Source organism: Olea europaea, unplaced genomic scaffold (assembly GCF_002742605.1).
Source record: "Olea europaea var. sylvestris unplaced genomic scaffold, O_europaea_v1 scaffold732, whole genome shotgun sequence".
Lineage (NCBI taxonomy): Eukaryota > Viridiplantae > Streptophyta > Magnoliopsida > Lamiales > Oleaceae > Olea > Olea europaea.
This window is the reverse complement of record NW_019265723.1, coordinates 568,481-595,899: the sequence shown is the minus strand read 5'-3', so window position 1 is coordinate 595,899 and position 27,419 is coordinate 568,481. Positions and strand designations below refer to the sequence as shown.

General features: G+C 34.7%; 2 protein-coding genes across 7 annotated transcripts; both read left to right on the top strand.

Moving 5' to 3' along the window:
- Positions 1-7,345: 7,345 nt before the first annotated feature.
- Positions 7,346-25,009, top strand: LOC111390970 (GBF-interacting protein 1-like). Of its 6 annotated transcripts, XM_023016104.1 has the most exons (12): positions 7,346-7,721; positions 8,487-8,530; positions 9,890-9,992; positions 10,499-10,625; positions 10,780-10,943; positions 11,028-11,135; positions 11,261-11,443; positions 12,395-12,782; positions 13,391-13,655; positions 13,925-14,086; positions 17,567-18,025; positions 24,298-25,009. In XM_023016104.1, the coding sequence occupies exons 1-12, from the start codon at positions 7,535-7,537 to the stop codon at positions 24,556-24,558; spliced, it is 2,451 nt and encodes an 816-aa protein (XP_022871872.1). In that variant the 5' UTR covers positions 7,346-7,534; the 3' UTR covers positions 24,559-25,009. The 6 variants fall into 6 exon arrangements, with proteins under 6 accessions (XP_022871872.1, XP_022871870.1, XP_022871868.1 ...); XM_023016102.1 differs by having other exon boundaries at positions 10,834-11,135; XM_023016100.1 differs by having other exon boundaries at positions 10,780-11,135; positions 11,267-11,443.
- LOC111390960 lies at positions 24,940-27,406 on the top strand. Its single transcript, XM_023016089.1, has 6 exons — positions 24,940-24,956; positions 25,080-25,125; positions 25,223-25,362; positions 25,917-25,986; positions 26,799-26,827; positions 26,891-27,406. The coding sequence occupies exons 1-6, from the start codon at positions 24,940-24,942 to the stop codon at positions 27,225-27,227; spliced, it is 639 nt and encodes a 212-aa protein (XP_022871857.1). The 3' UTR covers positions 27,228-27,406.
- Positions 27,407-27,419: the final 13 nt, after the last annotated feature.

Below are 27,419 nucleotides of genomic sequence, written 5' to 3'. Positions count from 1 at the left end.
TTGTAATTGTGATTGAAAGTTCAGTTGATAAATACAATGAATTAAGATTGGCTTTGCCCATGTTCTACCTCTCCTCTCTTCCCCCTCTCTCCCCTGGTTTCCTCCTCTTCTGCTCCTCTCTTCTTCTACTGTTTCTTCTCTGTGCTTCTTCCTTCTTCCTATGGTTGCAAGATGTTCTCTATCTATGCTACATCATTGGGGAAATGAGTTAAGATCAGCATCATTCCATTGTGTGAAAGCTTTTTTTGATCATGTGCAATGTGGATTTCGACTTGGTATCATGTGGGATATGGGTTGTCGTCGACATAGTTGGGTGTGTTGGGAATTTACTAAAACATGCACAACAGAAAATAAAATAAATTTTAATTCCCACCGAAAATCCCTATTTAAATAGAAACTGTGATAGGAAATTATACCTTTTACAAGATCTGCAAACTTTTTGCTTTGATTCTGCAAACTCCTTTGTAATTCTTTTGTTCTAGCAACTTTGATTTATCACCCACAACTGTTTAATTATCTAGCCTTCAACGATGATCCACACAGAGAACAAAATTGTAGGATTATGATTTTCTTTCTTGTGCTAGCAAGAAGAATGAATTTTCTCAACAGATTTTGAAAATCCTAGTCATATTTATATAACTCCAAATGGGTTTGGTCTGACCCAATCCAATATTTAATTAACCCATTTAATTAAATTCGGTTCATGAATTAATTAATCTAATTAATTAATTCGGGCATATAAATAAGCAACACAATTAATTAATTTTTCCAACGCTTGTTAAATTAATTAATTGGTAAATCACAATTTTCTAATTCTCCTTTTGTGTGCGACCCATTAGGTTTCCGATCACGATACCTAACGATGTGAAATATTATTTTGATCTAATCAAAATTGATAAATTAAAACAACATTTTAATTTATCACCAATTCACACTCGTCGTTCCAGATTGACATCTAGCAATGTATCAGGGCAATACATGTGACGGAAAATGTCACGTGATATAACAAAATCAAACTCGTTCGTTTAACGTGAAATTATAATCTGTTCGTCAATATAATCCGATCAATTACGAGATATAGAAGTGTGTCAATATCGATTATCAATTATATCTTTTACTCTACTATTAAATCAATATAAGTCGAAAACTCATTTTCGACTTATGAGTACATCTTGGTCAAGGATTTCGTTTCGACCTAATTGAATGAAATGCAGATCATAATCTCTTATTATCTAAGAGTGACAAATCATCTATTGGTCATTCACAACCTTCATACAATTCTTGACATACCCGAACGATGTCGTATTAACGGCTCTTGACAGAGTAACATCCAATACCGTCAAAGCATGACTGTCCTAATATAAGGTACTATGACGACCTCAAGTCAAATAACCAATCCCGCTACCGAATGTTAGAGATTAACCATTGATACTTAGATAGCTATTCGTGTGAAATCTCTCGACGGGTCTCCAATGTGTGTTCATTTAAGTGTCACCACATTTTAGTTTATGAGATCAGCTACTTATTTCACAAGTAAGAAATGCCACACGTGATGGTCTATCCATAATAACGATATCCATATCTCATTATTACTTACGACCACGGATGATTTAAGATTCAATCATATGTAATTTGTATTTCACAATCACAACTTCTTGTGATTAACAAATTATCAAAATTTGAATCTACAAACTTTATTATTTAATTTAATTGAATATTAATTAAATTAATAGATCTACCGTACAATGCATTAATTATATATTAAAAGTATTTATGTCCAATGTTGATTGGACATAGAGAATAACACTTACAGGGTGCAGTGATGATACAATACAAAAGATGTGATTAGAGCTTGGGAAAATGCATTGTCTTCATTTTTCATCTATCTAATTTTTCAACATATCTCGATTAAGTTTTACTAATCTAAGACAAGTAATCTTCTTTTTTTCCAGTTCAAAGTGCAAGATTCCTGTTTGGCCATTTCTCAGTCTTTCATAATTTGGTGGCACATATGCACTTATTTCATTCAGTGGTGGATCCAAATCTCGATTGAGCACAGGGAGCTTTTGACTGTCAATTGCCGCAATGAAAATAAAAAATATCTATTACTTTGCTAAAATTGAACATATATATTTATGTTACATTTGATATTAATGGCTACCAAAAGCCACAGTAGTTAAGGTTTCCATATTACCCATAGCTACGCTTTAAAATGGTGAAAAATATAGCACTAAAATAATTGCATAAAGGATTGCTCTTGTAGAGAGTTGAACTGAAGTTATCTCACTTACTCAATGGTGTTCCATTAAACTGAGCTACAAGAATTGCTTGAAAACAAACAAAATTACAGATATATATCCAAAATATATACATTGATATAAAAAACAATTTAATACCCTGTGGATCCAACTAGGGCGGCCATCAGTGCTCTTCGGGTGCTGGATCCACTGGTGGCTTATTTCCTATTCTGTTACTTGGAGACCACCAGCTCCACCAATCGAAGAAATTGTGCTAAAAAGATGGCCCTCTGAATTTTCTGGAATCTAAATTAATTGCAGCGGTAAGGCGATCATTCGGTTAGATGTGTTTTTGTTGTATTTGATTGTGTATTTTTTCTTCTTTTTATGTTTGGAAAATGTAACCTAACAAGTTGCACATCAGATTACAATTGTTGCAGGGATAGCTATATAATCACTTATGCAGGTTTATCTGGTGTTGATGCATGGAAGGAATATTTCCAGTATTTCAGAGGAAGCAAATTTGTGTGTTTCTATTCTTAGTGGGTGTTATAAATATTAAATCAAAGAAGAAGATATGAAGATAAGCTTATGGAGATTCTTTTAATTAAAGATACATTTCACTTCTATCGATTTTAATATACTATCAACTTAAAAGCTCCTTTCTGGGTCTACAATGACATAACCGCTCGAAAATGGTGAGATTCGAGTCATCGAGATTTTTCTTTATCCTTGTATAGAATTTTACAAAGATATAGTTAAGAGAATGCTTTTTCTTACAGGGAAGGAAAAGGCTTTCGGCTTCTTCGCTTGTCAGTGATTCTATTCTTGGCTCCTCTCTATCTACACCTACGGTCTTTGCTTTCAGCAGCTCCTGTTTTACGATGCTCAGCAGTATTGGATGACAAATGATGTATAGTCTTCATGTTATGGTACACGTCGGGAATCACTTCTAAGCATACAAAGATACAAATACAATACAATATGCACCTGTGAATAGGTCTGATCTAGTTATTCAAGAGGGACAAACAAGGAAAGAGGGATTGTCCAGAAGCTTGATGTGTACCGAAGTACATGCTCCAGAAAAGGCACATCTGGTTCTACACAAGGGCTTTGCTTGGTGTACATAATTTTTTGTACATCAAAGTGTCCCACACTCACATGGGGTGGACCCCGCTCGAATATTGTACAAGAAATTATATACAAGAACACCAAGTGTCCCCATATTGTTACATAGAATTTCATCATCTCAAAAATGGTAGGACTTGTGTTACATAATTTTTCACATGATTTGCAGCTTCTTCATTTATTTATTTATTATTATTATTTTTTTGGTGGTTTCTGTAAGTATTATGCCCTAGGTCCAATCAACTTTGGACATAAATACTTTTATATATAATTAATGCAATTAAAATGGCAGATCTATTATTTAATTAATAGACAATTAAATAAATAATAGAGTCCGTAGATTCAAATATTTGTAATTTATTAATCACAAGGAGTTGTGATATTGAGATACAAATTACATCTGATTGAATCTTAAATCATCCGTGGTCGTAAGTAATAACGAGATACAGATATCGTTATTACGGATAGACCATCACGTGTGGCATTCCTTACTTGTGAAGTAAGTAGCTGATCTCACAAGTTAAAGTGTGGTGACACTTAAATGAACACGTGGATGTTTGTTATAGAACAAAACATTGGAGACCCGTCGAGAGATTCCACATGGATAACTATCTGAGTGTCGGTGGTTAATCTCTAACGTTCGGTAGTGAAATTGGTCCTTTGACTTGAGGTCGTCATGGTACCTTATATGAGGACAGTCATACTTTGGCGGTGTTGGATGTTGCTCTGACAAGGGCCGCTAATACAACATCGTTCGGGTACGTCAAGAATCGTATGAAGGTTGTGATATTGACACAATTCCATATCTCGTAATTGATCGGATCATATTGACGAAGGGATTATAGTTTCACGGTAAACGAACGAATTTGGTTTTGTCATACCACTTGACATTTCTCGTCACATGTATTGCCCTGACACATTGCTAGATGTCAATCAGGGACGGCGAATGTGAATTGACGATAAATTAAAAGGGGTGTTTTAATTTATCAATTTTGATTAGATCAAAATAATATTTCACGTCGTTAGGCATCGTGGTCGGGAACCTAATGGGTCACACACAAAAGAGAATTGGAAGATTGCAAATTGCCAATTGATTAATTTAACAATCGTTGGATAAATTAATTAATTGAATTTGTTATTTATATTTTCGAATTAATTAATTGGATTAATTAATTAACGGACCGGGTTTAATTAATTGGATTAATTAATTATTGGGCCGGACCGGGCCGAGCTTATTTGGGTTTATATAAATACATAACTAGGGTTTGAGGTCCATTAAGGTTTTCATTATTCTTGCTAGCACAAGAAAAAACCCTAGAGGCTGCAATCATTTTCTCTGTGTGGATCACCGTTGGAGGCTGGACAATTGGACAGCTGTGGTGGCGAATCAAAGTTGTGGAACGAAAAGAAATGCAAAAGGATTGCAGATCTGAAAAAAGGTACAATCTTATCACAATTCCTAACCAAACACAATGAGATCTATTGGATGGGAATCGAAATAATTTAATTTTTCGCTGTGCATGTATAAGTAGATTCCCAACAGTTTCACAGCCATAATCAGTTAGGGCAACATTTCTCTATTGAAAGAATGTAATCCATACATGTATTATAATATGATGGCTAATTACAAACACGCTTTCCTTGTTCCGAAAGTTTATATTTGTCCTTGAAGCAAATATATGTAGTAAGACAATAGTACCATTTGTTGCCCAAGGATGACAATAGGACGAATCTGTCCTAGATTTTTAGGAGACAAGACAAGATGAGATTAAGATAGTCTCATTTCCTGTCCCGTTGACATATTTATTATTTTAATTATGACTTAAAAAAAATAAAAAATAAGAGTTGGAACAAGTTCATGTTGAGATCATGTTTCCCGTCTCCATCTTGATTCCCCAATGGGACTGGGTTTTTTGCAGTCACTATTGTTGCTCTGATTCCAGGAGGAGGAGGACAGTTGTTGTATGTTAATAATTACTCGTTCATACTTTCAAAAGTAAACAAGTCGTTAAAATCCTAAAACTCGATATCCAAAATGTATACCATATCCTTAATGTGAGTATTCTTCTGAATGATGTAAAGGAAACACAGAAGCATGCCAGCCTGGGACAGATCAAAGAAATTAGCTACTGAAGTTGGTTGGTCACTGATACAGTGTCATTTTAATATCAACTAGAATCATAGATTACATCATTCGAGTAAATTGAAAATTAGGTGATCTTTTGTAGGAAATAGGAAAGAAATCTTACTAGACTTTATTACAACAAATGACATAGTACGTAAGGTGTGATTTGCGAAGACGAATATAGATATAGTTGATGAAAAACCATTAATTTACTAGAATTTCAGACAAAAATGAATTGTATCCCTGTTTATTTTATATCTTGATAAAAAAAACTCGAAGAATATGAAAACCCATCTATTTAATTTTAAGTTCAACAATTAGATGTTTTATACCCAACTCTCGTTCAGTTGCAAGCCTAACAAAAGCATTTTCTTGTTGTAACATGGAAAATCTTTACATTTACAAGATTGATCGAGCCTATCAGTCTATCAATTTTTTTAAAAATTACACTATTCTAAAATCGTTTTTAATACATTCTTATAATAAAATATTTTACACGTAAATTTAATATTTTTTCCTACTTTTAATTACACATTTTTTCAAAAATCGCTATTCCTAAACTCATTTTTTCCAAAGAAACTCCTTTTAAACGGCATTAAACAAGGGCTAAAACTCTTTATCAAATATATTGGCAATTAACTTCCATATTTTTTTAATACAAGTTACCATAATTACTACATTAAGTTAAAATTCAAGTAGTTCTTACTTTTAATTTTCGATCCAAATTTATCCTCTAATGATTGTTACAAAGTTTTGACTCATCAAAAGCAATCATATTTAGTGGATCATGATACAAACCTTTTATTTTTTAAAAAGAAAGTTCTAGAAAACTTTGAATTTAAGAACTCATTACCTTCCCTTTACAAGTACATATACAAGTAGGTGCATATTTCATTTTTTTTTTCCTTTGTCATTTTTCTTGATGGGCAAAAGGTCTTCCTCTAATAAGGTTGACTTAGAAGGGTCACTATTAATTAAACTAGTAATAATTCCTTAATAGAACAAAATATAAAAATAAATAGAATGAATAAGCTCTCATTTGTACCTATATTTTAAGAATGAATTTTGTAAAAAGTGATTCTTTGAAAGAATGTGTGATTAAAAATAAGAAAAAAATTGAACTCCGTGCATAATTATATTATTTGAAAAATATATTGTTAAAAATGAGTTTGATAAAAAATAAATTTTTAAAAGGAGGGTCAAATCGGGACTAAATAACCTCTCAATGACATTTCGGAAAATTTATAGTCAAAATTCCCAAACAGGGACGTATATAGAGGGGACTAGATTAGGCTCCCGGCCCATTTAATTTTTTTAGTGTAATAAATTTTATTAGTATGTTTTTTTTAGCTCGACTTATAATCTGGTCCTCGATCTGTCTTTGTTCCCAACTATTGGAAACATAGGAAGGAGATCCTTAACCTATCATTTTTGCGGCCTCAGTCCCCAAGATTTAGTTTTTGTTGAAAACCCAGCATTTTACCCTTATTTTCATTCATGGCTATTTTTTTTTATTTTCTTCCTTCTTCTGAAGGAATTGGAATAACGGCTACTTTGTTTTTCTTTTATTTTTGTTATTTATGTTCCTTGTTATTAATTTATATTTAATTGAAAGCATGAAAGAAATTACATTTTTTTTAAACAAAAAATTTGGTCTTTTAATTAAACACGAGGAGAAGATATCAACTGGGGGATCAAATATCACAAAAATGAAAATGTTGGGAAAATAGGCTGCAAAATATTAGGTTAGGGGCTATTTGATATATTCTTAATAGATGAGGGACTCCATCTATAATTATTAATTATTTAATACATAAAAAAATACAAAACCCCCCTCCACTACTTTTCCCTTCTCCCTTTCTTCTCCCTTAAACTACAACAATAATCAGTCTCCGCCTCGCCTAGCCCTCCCCACGACCCTACACCACTCTATCACTCTATACACAGAAATATATACAATTGCATTGGTACACACATATAAAGGTGGTATATATTTATATAGAGTTGTTTGGGGGGGTGTGATTTGAAGAAGAAGAAGAAGAAGATGATGATGAATAGTGGTGGTAAAGATGCTGCAGGCAGACTTATGATGATTCCGAGCAGCATCAAGAACACGATCGAGAATATAAAGGAGATAACCGGTCAAAGTCACAGTGAGGAGGAGATTTACGCAATGCTCAAGGAATGCTCCATGGATCCCAACGAGACTGCCCAGAAGCTCCTCCTTCAAGGTGCCCGCATGTGGTTTCTGAGCACACGCACACTATTTTTTGCGTGAATTAGTGTTTTTGATCTTGATTTCGCTTTTGATCTGCGGTGTGATTGATAATAAGCTGTTTAATTGACCATTTGCTTTTATTTTTTAATGGGTCTCTGCCCCCTTCTATGGATGCGCTGTTTACTTTTTATTTTTCTTGTAAAGTGGGCATCTTTTATTCAAGACTGAGAGTACTGTGAATAACTTTTTCGATGGTTGCGAAGAAAATGTTTATTTTGTATTTAGGTAAATGTGATTCTTGTGAATTGGCTGCGCTTCCACTAATTTCTGTGCGAGACTTATTTTCAGATCTTTTTGGAGTGAGTATGAAATTTGTGAGGTTGAATTACAGTTCACTGGGTTGCCAAGTAAAATCTAAGATCTGGACTGGGAAGATGATGGTGGTCCTGCTTCCTTAGCTACCTCCATATATGGATCAAGTAATGTTGGTTATGGATTTCCCCCTTCCATTAGTAGAAGTTTGTTCTCAGGCTCATAATGGCCCATTAATTCTCCTATAATCTCCTATGAGTGAAGAAATTTGGATAATAATATGATTATTTTAAGTGCTTTAGTTCAAATTTGTTGGTTGTATGGTGACTTCAAATTTAAATATGTTATTTAACTACAATTTATTGTTTGGGTGTTTGATAGCTCATGTGTAGGTTTCCTTTTGTCCCTCTTCCATTTGTGAGTTTCCAAAGCAAGGTAACAAGTTTGTTTCCATATGCTTCTGCAGATACATTCCATGAAGTAAAAAGGAAGCGTGATAGGAGAAAAGAGGTATTGCTGTTTGTGATTTGATCTCATATGTACTGTAGCTTTACTCATTAATACTCCTACATCATTTAGCCCCCTATTTAATATAGATAAAAATTAGATTTTTAGTAGATCTTGGAAAAAGTTGATGAAATGCGTGGTTTGAAAAGTTGATAAAAGTTGTGGGTCCCATGAAATGTGTGGTTAAAAATGAACTTCGAGAAAAATGAATTTTAAGAAATGGGGGCCAAACAGGAGTTAACTTCATGATGACATGTAAGAGCTATGTGACATTCCAAGATTTAGGCACAAGAATCGTTCCAAGTTGCAAGTTTATGCGAAGTTATGTTGAAGCACAAATATCATTCCTGTAGGAAACTTCTTGATCATAAAATGGTGAACACATTAGCATTGTTCGGGTGTGACTAACCTGCTAATATTCTTTTAAAATGTTTCTTAATCTATTAATTTTTTATGGGGGATCAGGAAGTCTTTTCATCTAGATTTGGACTTACTATATGGCTCTCCGAGTCCTGAAAGCACCAATGCCATCAAATTTTTTATGGACAGTTTATATGTCATATGTAAATAAAGCAAGAAAACTGAAAGCTTTCTTCTAGGGTTTGAGGTACATACTGTACTACATTTCGGAATCACCTTACTAGACCAAATTGTTAGACTATGGACAGGTACATGGTCCAAAAGTCCTAATTTGTATTTGATGATTTTGAACATATTGGGTAGACTGGGGACATGTCGCTGACACACTAGGAATAACATGCTATGTGGATGTAATTTTTGAAAGGTGAAAAACTTGGATCAGAGGATAATATGACAAAGTGTAGGTTGAAAGGAGGACACAGAGGAAATTATACAAATATTGCAGTAAACAGAGTTATTACTGGAGTACATCTGCCAGCCTCTGTTGTTGTTTCTGTACATACAAGGACCCTGTTAAAATGTTGTTCATTAGGGTTTCTTCATTTTTGAAGGCGCATTTGACATTGTTCAAATAGAGAAAAGGTTGGTGGTGATGAGATTATGCCCCTGTTTGGTAGGGATTAAAATCTAGACTTTTATTAACTCAAAATCAACTGGTAGGGATTAAAATCTAGACTTTTATTAAACTCAAAGTCAACAATTAATTTTAATCATATATTTCATGAATCCACAACTTTTCAACCACACATTTAATTTTTTATTTTTATTTTTTATCAAAATCTGCTAAAAAACTGATTTTAATATGTGCCATATTTTTAAATTATTTCAAATCGTACCTTTTTTTATATTGCTTCTAAAATGATTGCCTGTCAGTTTATGAGTGAGTTCAGTCTCCCCCTACTCCATGCCCGAGACTCCAAATAATTTACTATTTCTTTGCAGTATCTGAACAAGGAGTCTGTAGAGTCAAGGTGGAAGCCTGGTGTGCAGACAAGGGTGAATAGAGGGGGTCAGAGGAACCATGCATCACAATATGTCTCTCGTGGTAAACCTATAGGCTATAACTGCTGCTACTGCCTTTGCTAGAGGATCATGTTAAATAGAATTCTATGCTTTTTAGGTAAAAAATTGAGTTTGGTATGTTTATTCCTGTTAATTTTACATCCAAAACAACTTCTTTCACTTGTATGTCTGCTGGGATAAATACCAAAGACCACCTATTTCAGAGAAATTATTAGACATTTTTTTATTTTTTATTTTTTATTTTTTTATACTGTATGTGGAGTGGATCTAAGTGGATTCTGAAGTTGGGTTCTTTTCTTGTGTTGCTTAGCCGTGGATAATCTACTAACGAAGCTGCTGTAGGTTAAGCTATGATATTTGTTTTCTATTCTTATCAGCAATACCAGCTTTACCAGAAAAGGGAAAACAAAGTAGGAAATGAAATGCTTCAGCAAAACTTTATCGGCTATAAAATAGACAATTCCTGGTGTGTTATCTTTTTACCCATCATTTTCTTAACCATCTTGTGTACTCATTATGCTTTTTCAGATGGGGGAAGGAACTTGGCCGGAGGAAAGGAAAATGCTACCAGTCAAATTTCAGAAAAAGATTCTAGCCCAGCTCCCTTGCCCAAGTCACAGGATGCCAAAAGCTATGAAACAACTTCTTTTGCAAGGTGCGAGAGTATTCTTATGACATTGGTATATGCTACTATTAAGTTCCACTTTTCTTTCATCAAATCTATGCTTCTTTGACATACTGTATAGCAGGTCTACTTCTATTTTACTTCCCAACATTTTCATGAAGTCCTTATTTCTTTTTCCATACAGACCTATAACTGATGTTGCTATTGGTCTTTCCCATATAACTTCTATTATTACTAGTGTTGTACCTGATGCCCATGCATCCAGAGGTAGTGGTGTTAATCAATCTAAAGCAACTGGAAACACTAGGCTGGGTAAATCAGAGGGGCGGCACCAGATACTGAATTCCGGTAACTGTGGAACATCTCTTTCTTCTGCACCTTCCTCAGGAGTTCATTTGTTTTCTTCAGATCCTGATTTTGTGCCATCTCAAGATTCATGTCTTGCTAGTGCGCAAGGGACTATTAAACATGAAGTAGAAATGCAGTGTATTCCTGTTGAGCAGATGGCAGACACTTCTGTTGAGGGCAAGTCGTTTGCTGGTAGACTTCATTCTCTAACTGGGATCTTATCCGTACTTTTTAAAACGTGATTGAAACGTAATTTTTTTTCCTTTAATACCATGGAAGAGGAGCTTATTTAATTTGTTCTTTTTGATATCTGAAAGTATCAGCTACAGAGGTTGGGAACTCCATTGAACAGAAGATGCCAAGCAATTGCAAGGGAGCTGAAAAGGACAATATTGTAGAATCTCCACAAACAACATCTTCTTCTATTCATGGTGGTTCTTCTATTAGTAGGCCTTCATCTAATTCCAACAATCGGCCGCTTTCAATTGGTCCACCAAAAGGTAACACGGTGTTTTTCTACAATGTGAATACCATTACTTTCCCATCTTTATTATTGTAATAAGTGTTCTAGTTCATCGTTTCATTGTGAAATGGTGAATGGTTGCACTGAGACCTGAGAATTCATTTAAAATGACACGTATGAATGATTGAAGATCTTGGAACATGACATATGATTGATATATATCATAAGTATTTTTTTGTTCGACACCTAGTGGATATTTTGGATGAATTTGTTTTGGCTATGATGACATTGTTGTGCCTGCTATCCTTTACCGGAATAACCAGTCCGTTCTGAGTGCAAAGCAGTGTTGTGAAAGGCTTTTCTTAGGTTGCACCTTGAGGCAGGAAGGTCAAACACTGCCCTGGGGTGATTTTTTGTTCTCTCTCTATGGAGGTATACACCTTATTTTGGAGGTACACTCTCTAGTCATCTGAGGCTCATCTTTGCAACCAAGACGTTAAATGTATGCCCTGTAGGAGTCTGATTTTGAAAAGGTTTTTGGACTTATGATTGGTCCAAGTCACCCAATGCATGGTTATCTTGACCTATTTTAGTGTTTCCTTTAAAGAACTTATTCCCTAGTTTGACATCTCTCCACTTAGAGGATGGGTGAAGAAGAAAGAGAAGGATGGCTTCCCCTCAATAAGTAGGATCTGGAGTAGTACCATGTTTTTCAATTATTTTTTAGAACTTTACACACACACACACATATATATTTTCTTCTTTCCTTTTTTATTTTATTTGTTTATTATTATTATTATTATTTTTTTTTTTGGGTGCAATATCACTTAAAAATGGTTACCCTGATACTCAGCCTGAAGTCTGTAAATATGGTCATGACTGATAGGAAGAACACTCCAATTCAGGGTAGGATTCAAACAGGTCCACTATTAATCATCATTAAATATGCACGCTCATAACTAACTGGTGGTTATGTATTTTGCTTCAGTGGGTACTGGCAAGGAATGGAAACCAAAGTCTGCAAATTCCAGTATTACTCAGAGATCTGGCTCGGTTGCTCCACTTGAAATTCCTGGAGTTCCTGTTGAAAGTCATACTACATTGCAGCCGACACCCAATTTCCTTGCCTCAAAGGATGTAACTTTAGAGCTGCAGAGAAAGCTAGACGATTCTCACATTTCACGTAATCAACAAGTCATTATACCTAGTCATCTACATGTTCCTGAAGCTGGAAAGCTGGGGTTTTGTTTTGGAAGTTTTGATGCTAGCTTTGGACTAGACACATCCTGCGGTGATGCTTCTAGGAGTAACGAGAGTCCATGTCGGTCTAAATCTTCCAAGGCTGTTGAGGAACCTGCTAAGGAGCAATCTTCAAGGTTTCTCTCGCCTAACTTCTGTTTCAGTCACTGTTTTGCCTGATTATTTTTATTTTTAATTTTTCACCGGTTCGAGAGTTATCCGATTTCATTCAGTGTACTGCGGTACTGATTATTAGTTACTGTTGACATTTAATTTCCTTTTCCTTTTTCGGAAATTCAGCGTGCTTTAGATCAATGAAATTCCCTGTCCAATATATGTGTGGTTAATTATGAACATTGCTGTTCTTTCTGTTGAAAGATCAAGTATAGACGTAGTTCATATTCAGTAGGCTGAGAATGATAGGATGATTTTTGAGTGACAAATGAAATGTGTATAAGCTCATTAAGATCAAAAGGTCACTGTCTAGTCTTCTAAATATTCTGCTGTTTGGAGAGTGAATAAATTTTTTGCCAGGTTTAAGTGCTCTCTATAGCCTACAAAATGACTTCTACTTGAAGGTCTAGAACAATGTATCACAATTCTCACTGTCCTATATGTGAGAGATTTCTTGTATTCATGCTGATGTGCATTTCAGTTAAAAGTTTCATGCATGCTTTAGTTTTTAATTGACGTATGCCACCATGTATTTTTCCTTTCCTAAATATCACACCTTTATTGATTACAGCCATCAGAATGGATTGGTAGCTGCAGAGGATACAGAAAGAAAATATCCTTATATTTCCCAATCATCTTCTCATGGACCCGAAAATTTTCCATCCAGTGATGTTGAAGTTTCATCCTCTGTTGCTCAAGAATATGTCGAGTCCAAGCAGGAGGTTGCTCCCAGAATTCATCAACATCCTCTGGCTCATACTTCAAACTACAGCTTTGGTTTTATGCCACCAATATTGAGTAGCCACCTTGCACCCTTGGAAAGTTCTGAATCTCAAGCTCGTGATGTTCCTACTTTATCAGGCTTTGTTGTTTGTCTTAAATGTCATTTTTTTGTATTTCTATTATCTTTTAATTTTCTACTCTGATTTGTTTTAAATATCCTACTGTTTGTTCATTAATTTAGAATAGTTGTGATGTATCTTTCTAGTGTCTGATTATTACTTCTTAAACTTACTGTGTATACATTTGCGCACTGTGCACCTGCATGTAACTCTTTAATCAGTTAGTAGCAAAGCATTTGATTTTAAATTTATTCTATTTACAGGCTCAGCAATCATTTGATCTAGCAAGCTATTATGCACAATTCTATCGCCCTGATGCGGATAGTGATGGCCGCACTTCACCTTTCAATTCCACTGGAGCTGCGACCAAGTACAATGAAAATGCTGCAGTGGTCTCTTCACAGATTTCTCCGTCACCTCAAGAGGTTTGGGCTTTAAGTCCCTAGTGTTTTCATTCATATTCTTGTTTGTGCTATTTGTGATGTACAAAACAACTGTATTGTGATTGGCATAAAAAAGGGTATTAGTTCTTTTTTCTTTTTGTATTTGTTTGCTTTGACATCATAATCAGACTCTTAAAAGAGCTCTGGATCTTTTAAATTTTTAAGTTATTTATGTTTTAAGATATTAATATTGTTAAAATTTGTCTCGCCGCATCTATTTTTCCGTTAAGAAGTGCAATTGTAAGTTTGCCAATGATTTGCGTTGTCATCTGTAGTTCTGATAATTGATTTGTGTTTTTGGGTATCCTCGCAACACTGGGCCTGTTCTCCCCTTTGGTAATTTATATACAGGATATCAATTGAAATATTCATCTGCAGATCTCTTCATGTCATTATGCAGTTAAAAATTTCTGAGTTGTTTGAAAAATTTGGTAATTCTCTCTTCTAGTGCTGTACATTTTGTTATAATTGTCCAAACATGGTAAAGAATCACCTTGAAAGACTGAGCACTTAGTCAAACATCAATCTCTCTATATCAACCTTTTTTCTATATCAGTGTATGCATGTAAGATGAACCCTGGAGTGTAGCAAATGTTAGAATAGCTTCATTCAATAAGAGATGTACTTCAAAATTTGAGTGTATACTAATTTATGCTTATAGACTATCTATCCTGCGTGACCCTTTAAAGTGGTAAACATAGTCTTATTGAGCCACTAGGCTTTTAATTTGGTAAATAGTGAAGAATGTTCTTGTTCTTCCATGTATGGACATAACCTGCGCAGTGACAAACATTGAAGCGAGTTGTGCCGTAAGTTGTAGGAAATCTCTTGGTATCTTGCGACTTGCATTATTGTAATACACTCCCGAAGCTTACAGGTTGATGTGCTCCTTACATGAGGCCTTCATTTAAAGCCTCAAAGCATATACTTGGTATTTGTCAAGGCTTACACTTGGACATGGTGCAGTGCATAGCTCGAGGCACAATCATCGGGAAATCTGAAGTGTGCCCTCATTTGTCTTGCTGTCTTTTGGAATTTTGTTAGTAGTATTGTTTTGGGTTTGTCTTTTATAGTTTAAACGGTTTAAGGGTTTTGAGCTATGTTAAATACAACTCAATTTTAAAACCTAGGAAAAAAATGAACAAGTGCAGCAGTTGTGCAACAGCCTCCTGCAACTAAAGCGTGATACACCCATTTCCAAATTGAAGTTGCAAGTTTTGAGCGGCAGACAGCCAATGATAAGAGACCCACGACACATATATTCACACTTTTTTATTTTATATTTTTTGTCTTGTTCTCTTCGTGGTTTTGTTTTCTTTTCTGCTAAAGTCAAAGGAAAGCAAAAATTTTTAATAGTTAGTCAGTTCTAGGCTTTCAGTTCTTGTTATGTGATCATGATTTTGTTAATTTATTGTTTACTACTTTAGCAATCCATATAAAGCTTCAATTTGCAAATGACACTTAATTTTGCTGTAATGATTAAATGGTTTATGATTTTATTGGTTTGTTGGTTTATGTTGAGGGTTACTCCCCATCTGGCTAGGAAAAATATTTAGCCTTTTTTTAATTCTGATGTCCTGTCCATTCAAATCATTTTATGGTTTCCCTGTTCTGTACATTACTTCACATCATGTGAGACAGATTGATTAGGTTGGTGGTGGGTAAATTGAAAAGAGCTACCAGACTTTGGTCTATGCTTTAGCACATTCTATTAGGATATCATTTCTCACAAGTCACTTTTTTTCTGTTTCTTTCTAAGACAAGATTAAATGGCAAAGGCACTTGAGAAGTTCGCAAAATTTGAGTTGAAAACACCTCTGTATTTATTTAGGGGTTATTTAGTGAATTAATGTTATTGACATAAATGGTATTGTGGAGGTCTGAGGACCCTGTGTGAGTGTTGTGTTCAGTTTTGGACTTGTGGATAATGCCAACAATTGTTAAGTAGCTGTTTCATTGCATTGATTTTAGCAAGGGGGATATTATGGTATTTGGAAAAGAAAACACTCTTTTGGTACTTCTTGGGTATTGAATTGAGCAGCTGTTCTGCCAGAGATTCCAATAATTGGACTAAAAAGCATTAGGTTGTCAAAGTGCATATACTTCTCTTCAGGCATGCTATTTGCTTCTGACGTTCTTCTGGCACAGCACATAAACGTTCGAACCTTCCAAATTGCCCTTGTATGTGTATTGTCTAGTTGAGTCATGACTCATAATTCATTCAAGAATCTCATATCATTGAGTGTCCGAAATCTTTGATCTGAAAGGTATCCCAGATGTAGACGTGATGAATCTCTTTGGATAAGTTCTTCTCTCAACCTGTCAACCACAACATTCCATGTTAGTTTTGCTCCTCTCTGACTTCTGACATGTTTCTCCTGGGATCACATCTCTGTTGTGAACATGATCTATTTTAGGTCTAACCAAGACATGTCCCAATAATGTAGAACGAAATCTTTATGGCAAAGTTACTACAAGTGTGATGTATTATCTTTGAGGCATAAACATGGACGCGGGACATGGACACGATGCGTAAACATGGAACGTAGTTTTTCAGAGAAGGACGAGGACATGTTGATTGAGGTTCTTTAACCTTGTCCCTAGCATCAAAAATAGACATGCTCCGTGGCTTGTTGGGCATATGCCCCAATTCTTGGACATATGTCCCACATGCATTAAAATATACATATTTAAAATAAGATACTCTTGGTGGTATGTCAGACACTTGTCTTGGCATGTCCGAGTTCTTTTGGCCTCCAATATGTGTCACCTACAATCCATTGTGGGAGAGAGTATTCATGCTGAATGTATTTATATTTTCTGCAAACGTCTGTTCTGAAACAGCTCACATAAATTATAGTAATTCTTCCTATTTTTAAATGTTGATTGACAGTATCGTTGCAGTCAAATTTTTGAGATTGTGGTAGCAAATCAAATCCTTTTATTTGGTACAAGTAGAATTATATTCTGGTATTCGGTTTCCTTACTGTTCATTCTAGAGGTGTGGTGTCTAATCAATAATAGTGGAGCCAAAACTATGTATTTGCCCACTAATTCACAGTGTGAAGCCAATTATGTATTTGCCACTAATGTTTGTGACGTTTGATGATATGAGAATGGATTTGTGTGGAAATCATATCTTGTTGGAATGCTCATAGCTGCTGCTTTAAGCATCTCAAAATGTTTGTGGTTGGCAGTGCTAGGCTAACCACAATTGATTTTTATGCTAGAGCGACATGAAAAAGTTACTTCTGGTTGGATTGTGGTTTAGTTCGCATCTTTCTACAGCTCTATCTAATCTTACACCCCTTGGTTGGAAAACTGATTTTTATTTCCTATTTTTCTGTCTTCTATATATGTATCTCAATGGGATTCTGGCTTACTGCCTGTTACTGTTACCATTTTCCTTGACAGTTTATGGTACGTACTTTGTTTTCTGATGGTCCTATCTTTCAATTACAGAGTGGTGTCCCTCTGGTTTTATCCACAGCAGCTCCAACATCAGTTGCAACTCAATCTTCTGGGGTTATGCAACCTCTTCCAGTCTTACAACAACCAACTGGGGTGCACCTGCCACATTACCCTCCAAACTACTTTCCATACGGCCCTTATTTGTCTCCATTGTATGTACCACAACCAGCAATTCATCAATTCTTAGGCAACGGTGCATTTCCTCAGCAACCTCAGACTGGAACTGTTTATCCAACTCCACCAGGGGTGGCTGCCAAATATTCGATTTCTCAATATAAGCAAGGACCTAATACAGGAAATGCGACTCACATTGGAATGCCTGGTAACTATGGAACATATGGCCTTCCCTTGCCCAACTATGCATCCAGTTCCGCTACAACGGCTGATAATTTAAGTAGTGAAGATCTTGCTCCTCAATTTAAGGAAAATAATGTGGTCAGCAGCCAACAGGTTCGCTCTTCCTGAATTTTTCATAATCTTTCATAACAATAACAATGTTCACTGATATTGGAAAGTAATTTTGTGGCCTCTTGCTCTGTGTGTGGGGGCATGATCTATTGTTTTCATTCTCGATTCTCGAGAATTTTTATGAAAGTCTTTCATTTGCTTCTCTTCGATGGAAGTTTGATTTTCCCATAATGTATGAACTGGAAGTGGAACAAAAGGTATGATCCATGCATATTGATATGTCTGTTCCATTGATACTGAAAAGTAGTTTCTTGGAGTTCCAGATAAACATTTTAGGGTACTTTAAGTTCACTTTAGTACCTTCAAAGGGAAGAGTGAAATACAACTAGTGCCAGATATATCTTGAGAAAGGCTTTATGATGAAACTCTTAACTTGATCTGAGTAATTGCTATTGTCAAAGAAATAATTATTTTACCAAAGCAAGTGAAGCTGTCAGTCTGCCTACTCTAGTGCATTCCCGATAGCAATTCCAGATTCTTGGCTGAGGGACATCGCACTAATTTATCTATGCGTGCTTGCACTCGTGTATTTTTTGTTTGTGTTATTATATATGGTGCCATACTTGTACAAGAAAAACACAACGTTGGATTTGATTTTAATGCACTCATTGCAGCTGTAGTTCCATTTAGTTTCCAGTTTTGTAGATTTTTATAGGTCTCTGATGAAGGTGAGTGTTGGGATGGTAAAGGACACGATGTTCATAAGATGAATATTTTGGAAATAAGAATATGCTATGATTTGTGTCATACTCAAATGGATAAGATAAGAAATGCAAATATATGGCAACAAGTGGAGAAGGCACTGATTAAGGATAAGGAAATGATGATTTGGGTGGTTCGGTCATGTTTTGCTTTGATTTTAAGCTCCCGTTTATAAAAGAGAAAGAGTGATGCTATTCCCGTAGAGCTAATTAAATGAAAGAGGGTTAGACCAAAACTAACATAGCATGTTGTAGTTGCTAAGAATAGGGTTGAACAACGAAACCGTCAAACTGCAAAATCGAACTGAAACCGTTGGTTTGGTTCCACATGGATTTGTCAACGTTTTGGTTTTGAACCGAACCAAATTGCTTCGAAATGATTTGGTTTAGGTTTCAACATTTGCAAACCGTTTCAAACCGTCAAATCATTTACCAAAAAAATCTGAAAATAAATTATTCTAAATTTTATTTAACCCAATTAAAATTCAACACATTTCAATTAAAAAAATACATTTATATTAGACATGATTCAATTAAACTCAAATCGATAATTATATATCTCAATTAATTAATTAATCATATCCAAATATTCATAAGTCATCATAACTGTGAATGTAAAACATTCAAATTGGGTAAAGTGTTAAACAACTGATACTAAACCACATTTATCGATTCTCCATTACAATTGAGTAGAGAATAAAATCTAGATTTTAATTCAAACGTGCACATTTCATTTCTTTGTAATAATTTTCTCAAATTTTGCTCAAATTCAAGTCAAAATAACAAAATTCTTTTATTTTTTTAGTAATTATTTTTATATTTTTATTGATAATTATATTGTTTTATTCTAATAATTGTCTCTTTTCTGTCTCCTTAAAGTAATTCACCAATATTTAGATTTAGTAGAAGTTTTGAATGATTCACAAAAAATCATAGTAGCTAGATACTATTGTATTTAAATTTTTTAATCATTTTCTTTTATTAATTATTTTACGTCATTTAATTATAATCAATGAATTTATGTACTATATTTTATATTTATGAAGAAAATGAATCATGTATTACACTTGCAGATGGACGCCATTAGTATCGACTAAGAGTTTAAAATATTTATATCATGTTGCATTATAATGATTATAATTATATAACTTTGATTTGTACTTTTTTAATAATACAATTTATGTTTTAACATAAAATTTTAGACTAATATTTATGATTTAACTTATTTGATATATATTAATTTTTTTTGTTAAACTGTGGTTTTAAACTGAACCAAACCGAAAAAAATGGTTTGGATTGGTTTGGTTTAGAAATCGAAGTGGTTTGCTTTGGTTTGAAAAAATTTCAAATCGCTTTTAAATGGTTTGGTTTGAAAATTTGTCTCAAACCGTTCAAATTCGAACTGTATTCACCCCTAGCTAAGAATTTGGTTCCTTCAAATCTTTTAAGTAAATCTAACGATGGACAAAGTGGAATGGCACGTAAGCATTTATGTAGCCAACTCAAAATTTACTAAGAACGGAGCTTTATTCGTTGTTCTTGATTACTAATGCCACACTGGATTCTTGGTCTGAGCTTATAAACCTTCACCAAAGTTTTAAACCATTCCATGTGTGATTGTTAGCCCAGTTATGCAGCTCAATCATCGAAATAAAGATCAACACCTTAATCTAATTTCTTCGATTCCACAAAATACCGAAACTGTGAAAAAATTGGACGAACTTCCAAGTTTTATATAATTAATCAAAAGACGACAACCGAAAATAAAAACATAAAAAGTGTTTAGATAGCAGCACTCAGAAATAAAAAAACCTAAAACCTAATTAAGGGAGGAAATTACCATAATTTAAGAGAAATATATATATATATATATCAATTAAGGGAAATAAAAATATTAAGGAGTTTTTATCATTCTCCTCTGATTGGAGAAGATTTACCCTTGAATCTTGCAGCAATCTATCATCCAATGTTGCTTTAGCTAAATTTCCATCATCAACCGAATGCATAACACCATTGAATTCACTTTTAAATAAAGCATAATAGTCTCCATGTGTGATTGTTAGCCCAGTTATGCAGCTCAATCATCGAAATAAAGATCAACACCTTAATCTAATTTCTTCGATTCCACAGAATACCGAAACTGTGAAAAAATTGGACGAACTTCCAAGTTTTATATAATTAATCAAAAGATGATGACCGAAAGTAAAAACATAAAAAGTGTAAAGCATAATAGTTTTCACTACGATTGTCGGACCCAAAATTATTAATGCCTTGATTTGGCACAATCTACTCAATGCTGAAAAATTATTAATTTCACCAACCGATACACTAATCAAATCACCCTTTACCTTACCACGTCAATAAGTTCAAATTCATGGTCTCCAATAAAAGCTTAAATCATGATGAACAACCCAAATTCTTGAGAACTCAAACAAACTTGTAGTAAAACAGTGCGTGAACCCTTCCCAGCTACTACTAAAGAAGTCTTCTGCAAATTCCAAATTCATAAGTGGGATCCCTATTAGAAACTTACCTGTCAAGGAGAGATCAACCTGCCTTCATGCCATCTTTTCCAAATGAATGCTTTCCTAATTTATTTTTACCTATATAATATGCTGTTCAATCTAATCCCTAGTTTGATTTTGATTTTCTGAGAACTAATTTTGTGAAAATGATTTTTTGAAGAATGTGTAGTTATAAAGTAGGAAAAAGTTATGGGTTTAAGTGAATTTTATATATATATATTTTTTTTTTATTGAGAGAATGTATGGTTAAAAATGAGTTTGGGGAAAAGTGATTTTGAATAAATAAAAATCAAACCAGGGCTTAGCATTTTTCTATAACTCTACATCATCGAGGTCCAAATTGTACATGCATTGGAATACTTATCTGTTTGATTAACGCATCTTTCATATCCAAACTATTATCATTATTTTATAAACCAGAATTTACCTTGATTACTTGTACAATTCCTCTAGAATCTTGGCATTGGACTGGTCATAAAAAAATTGGTAGACCTAACTCAGCTCCCATAGCAGGATTGAATAGAGAAAAAAGATCAATGTTGAATTCCATCTCAACATTATATCTAAAATCCTCTCTGACAATAGCCTGTTTATGATCTCACTGACCTTGCCTGACAAATGCTCTTCTAACCATCTCACCCCTCATTGGAACCCTTTGATTGGGCGCATGAGGTTGTTGGGCTAGGCCACCCATTATATCCAACATGAATTCTTGCTTGGCCAGAGTAGCAATTTGCTGCTTCAACAAGTCCATCTGTTGTCACAACTGTGTCATCTCTTCTACAAGCATTTCATAAACGGCTGATCGTGGTCTTGAAGGCATCCTAAGGAGCATATCTTGACTCTAATACCAGCTGATGCAACGCAAGCATCAAAATAAAGATCAACACCTTAATCTACTTCAGTTGATTCCCTCATAATACCAATAAGATCAAAAATTAGAACTTCCGAATTTTATATAACTAATAAAAAAGACTGAAAATAACAACACTAGAAGTGTTTAGATAGTAATCCTAAGAAATGAAAATCGAGGAAAGCTAAGAGCGACAATAATCTTAATTAAATAGGAAAAGAAATAATTAATAAGTTCAATTAAGGAAAATAAAATATGGGAATATTTTTCCTCTCGTTCTCCTTGGTTTGAGAAGATTCAGCCTGAAAACTTGCACCACTTTTTCTTCCTAGGTCTTGTAACAATGGTAATCAATCATCCAAATATTGCTTTAGGTAAATTACCATCATCGGCTGAATCCATAACTCCACTAAATTTACCTTTTTGATAAAGGATAATAGATATTAACAATGATACCCAAATTATATTATCTTGATTGGCAAAATCTACTCAATACAACCTATCAATACACCAACCAAACCACCCTTTTGTGATGTTTTCCTCACCACATCAATAAAGTAAAATTTACGATCCCCGTAAAAGCGTCGATCATGACGCACAACCCAAAATCTTGAGAACTCCAACAAACATGCTGTAAAACAATGAGTGAACCCACCCTAGCTGCCGCTAAAGAATCAATTGCAAATGTCTAATGCAAGAGTGGGGTCCCCATTGAAAAAACTTGCCATGCAAGGAGAGATCAAGAACAAAGCAAAAACCTGCCTTCACGACCTTTTTCCACAAGTTCTTTCCTAACACATTTTTACCCTTAACATGCTAAAAAATCTTAGAATTCTTTTTTAATTCTTCATCATCATCTATGTCCAAAATACGTGTTCTGTAATATTTATCTGATTGATTGCACCCCTCTTTCATATCCAACTATCATCATTATTAAATAAACCAGAATTTAGCTCAAGTACTCGTCATAAAAATTAGCAGATCATTATTACTTTAACCTAAATTGGCTCCCAAATCAGGACTGAATGGAGGAAAAAAATCCATGTCGAATTCCATCTCAACATCAGATCTGAAACCGTCTCCCACAATAGCCTCTGTAAGATCGTGTTGACCTTGCCTGGCTTCTGATCCTGTGCAACCATACCATCCATCGTTGGAACCCTTTGACTGGCTATGTAGGGTTGCGCTCGTAGGCCACCCTAGGCGTCCAACATGAATCCTTGTTGAGCCATCAGAGTAGTGATTTGTTGCTTCAACACAACCATGTCGTCTCTTCCTGTCACTGAATCTCTTCTGCAAGAGTTTCGTCAGCAGTTGATCATGGTCTCAAAGGCATCTTCAAGAGTGTGACGTTGACTCTCCTACCAAATGAAGCAGTGCAAGCATCAAAATAAAGAAAAACACCTTAATCTAATTGTGTTGATTCGGCAGAATACCAGAACAGAGAGAAAATTGGAAGAACTTCCAAGTTTTGTATAATTAATCAAAAATTTGGGCCCTGATGGTGGAACTGGTTGGGGGGAAGAAAACGCCTCCCTTTTGTGGCAGTCAATACTTTTTAAAGAATTATTTATTGTACTTTCGGCACAGTACAAGTCTTGGAAAAATATTGTATAATTTGATCTCATGAACGGATATTACCGAAATATGAATTTTCACGAATAAATATTTATCCCTGAAGGAAAGTATACAACAACTTTTTTGCTATCAATTATGTACTAATATTTGATACATTATATTATATTGGTTTTGCATGACATTGTTTTGGACCAAAATTAATGGGCATTTATATTAATTTTATATTATGTATGAAATTAATGGTTATTAAAACAACATAACGACTGAAAATAACAACAATAAACGTGTTTAGATAGTAATCCTAAGAAATGGAAACCCTAAAACCTAATTGAAGATGCAAATCACCTTAATTAAAAAGAATAAGAAATAAATTAAAAGTGCAATTAAGGAAAACGAAAGATTTGGATATTTTGTCTCTATCACCTCCCCTCCTGGCCTGCCTATGGGAAGAGTGCTTTAGTGTTGGTGACTTTGCTACTTTGCAGATTGATTGTTCAGGTGTATGATTACTATACGCCTAGCTTTTGAATGTGTTTTCTTTTTCCTCGACTTATGGGAAGATTGCACTAATGTTGGTGGAAATTTACTTATTTGCAGGGTGAAGGTTCAAGTTTGTGGTTTACTACACCTAGTCGAGATATTTCAACCTTGCAGGCTGGTTCCTTTTACAATCTTCCTCAAGGTCAACTGGCTTTCTCCCCAACACAGCCAGGCCAAGGAGCGTTCACCGGTCTCTTCCACTCAGTACAGCCAGTGACATCACTTCACCCTCTTCCGCAACAATCCCAATCCATTACCACCCCTATTGATATGATGAGACCAACTGCTAGTGTTCATCATCAGGCACAAATAAACTGAGTGTAAATCCCAATCTCAGACAGTTTATTAGATTTCCACAAGTTTTGGTTTAACAGGCAAGATCAAGAAGGCGAATGCCAGAACAGAGGATATATTTATGGAAGAACGCCATTAAAATTGGCCAATGGTGCTCTTTCTGGTTTACATATAATCAATAACAGGCTTTTCAAGTTAATTACATTCTGGATTTTGTCTATAGTTTCGGGTTTTTATTTAAGGCAGTGAGAGTTTAGAAGTACTTGCATTTTCTTTGCATCAGTTTGGCGCACTGATGTGAGGTTTATAGGAGTTGTCCCACTATTAGTGTTTTATTTTCCGAGTTGTTTTGAGTCACTCTTTGCTGTCTTACCTGTATAGCGAACTTTGATTCTTCATAGGAAGATGTACTTGGAACTGTTGTAACTGATTTTGTATGCAAATGGCTGATTCAATTGTGGCGAAATTGGCATCATCTTCAAGTAATTTATCTGATTTGAGTATTGAACGGCATCCGTAGTGCAAAATGTTCATTGTTTTGTCAGTCGGTCAGAGAATAATAGTAGTGTTGCAGTGACAGAAGTGACACTGGTAAAACTTTACTCAGAATACTGCAGTTACTCTGAGGGTATGTTTCTTTTCATTGCGTGTTTCTTGATTCTTTGCCCACTCTTTATTACTGCTCAAGCGTCGGGTGGGATGGACTGATCAAGTGATCATTGCCATCACCGTGGGGGCCGGAAACAGCTTGTCTTGGGCTGTTGTTAAGGATGGAAAAACTTGGGTTGATGGGATGTCATCAAAGATGCAGTCCTTTCATGCAAATATGTATACATTACAGTTGAAAAATGCTATTGAAAATGATATATTATATTCTATAGATTCTATAAATATTAAAAAATTATGATGGAAAAGAATGTTATTGAAGATGTAACTATGACGATTAAAGAATGTTGTTAAAGCCAAAATTATAACGCGAAAAGGATAATTTTACATGTACATTATGTGGAATTTCATGACTGTTTTTCAACACTTCAATACTGTTATGTTACTTATACATTATGGACACCTTACGAACATCGTAAAGACATGTAGCATAACCCATGAGAAAAATGTTATTAACCTTAAGGCAAGCCAACAAGAATTTACAGTATTTTGGTAAGATACTGTCAAATATAGTGGGTCGTCCGTCCCACCCCGTAATACTCCAGATATTGAATTTGAAATCTATCAGGGTGGAATTAGGAGGGGTGAGTCTCTTCTAATAAAAGTAAATAAAAGAATTTGTGGAGTAAAATTGAGAAATTTCCGCAACCTCAAAAAAATCAAACCTAGAAATAGTCAAAACGACACATTTCCGTCACATTTTACATTCCAATAAGAGAAGAGTGGAGAAATCCCAGAGATCATAAACAACAGAACATCCTTGGCATCATCACATATTCATTCCTGGTAATTCTTGATTTTATTTTTTCAATAATAAAAATACATTTGTGGTATGACATATCAATGATTTCTCGTTGAGTTGTGTGTAGTCTTTCATAGTTTGGGAAGATTGAATTCTCATGACTTTGATTAGTAAAAATTTCATATTCGTTACGATTTATACACTTCTAAAATGATCTTAATCTTCAATATAATTCCTTGTAAATAATGATTTTAACCATTTAGAAAAAAAGAATGCTCGTATTATCGATGGATTTTCAATTTGTTTATGTCAATCTCTGTATCTCGTTTATAAATTATGGTTTAGTAGGATTAGAATGGTCAAATAGGTCATGTCAGGGCTCGACTTTAACCTAACATGCCTATAAGCTCAATTTATATTGTGTTACTCACATGGATCAATAATTTTGTATTGAACTTTTATAGGGAAAAAAAACAGCTTAATCCCCTTCGATCTCAACTACGAAATTTTGTTAGGCTGTTAGTCTTATATGGCCCACCAATGCCAAGCACTACATGATCAAGATTTCCCTTGGGCTACGTCATGATATATGGTTATGTTGCCCACGTAGATTGGGGTTTGTTTGTTCACGATGGTCATTCCAACTTTACACTTCTAACTTTTAAATCAACGCCTCATATATTGTGGAATAAACTAGACGTATATATAATAGAATGTGATATATTTGGTCACAAAGACGGTATCAACTACATACCTCTTAACTTTCTTTCAAATCAATGCTTCATATGTGGTGGATAAAATGTACATAAAGCATGTGTAAAAGACCTGCTTATGCACAAGTTTATTCGTCATGCAGGTTTCATTAGTAGCGGCACGCTCGGTGAGGTAAATAGAAAATTACTTAAGAATTAAAAGAAAATAAGCTAACCAACTTTCGTCTTAATCCAGCACAAGAATGGCAGAACATTCAAGAAAAGGTGAAGAAAAGCGCGAGAAACCGAAGATTGTTGTGCCTGAATTATGCCTAGATGCTTTGAAAAATGAAATTCACTCAACACCATCTTCACCAGTTACCCTGATGAAGACATCAAGTGTGAGGCATAATTGCTTGTGCTCCCCAACTACACACGCTGGCTCGTTCCGGTGCCGCTACCACCGGAACCACGGTCTGACTCGGAGTAGCATATCTGTTGGTTCTAAGCTTTCAGAGTTAGCTGGTAAATCTACTCAAATCTGTGATGCATTCAACAATCATCTCATTTCTGGGCAAAAACAAGGGTCATGATCCATCATGAATGCATCAAGACTTGTTTGTTTAATACCTTGTGCAGTTTTTTCTTATTTTTTTTCTAGAAAAAAATAATTCTGCATATGACAGATCATGGTTGTTGAAGTTTCTGATTGATTAGCATCCATGTACAAGTTTCTAATTAATCTTAAATGTATCAAGACTCATCAATATTAGATTTGTCTCTGA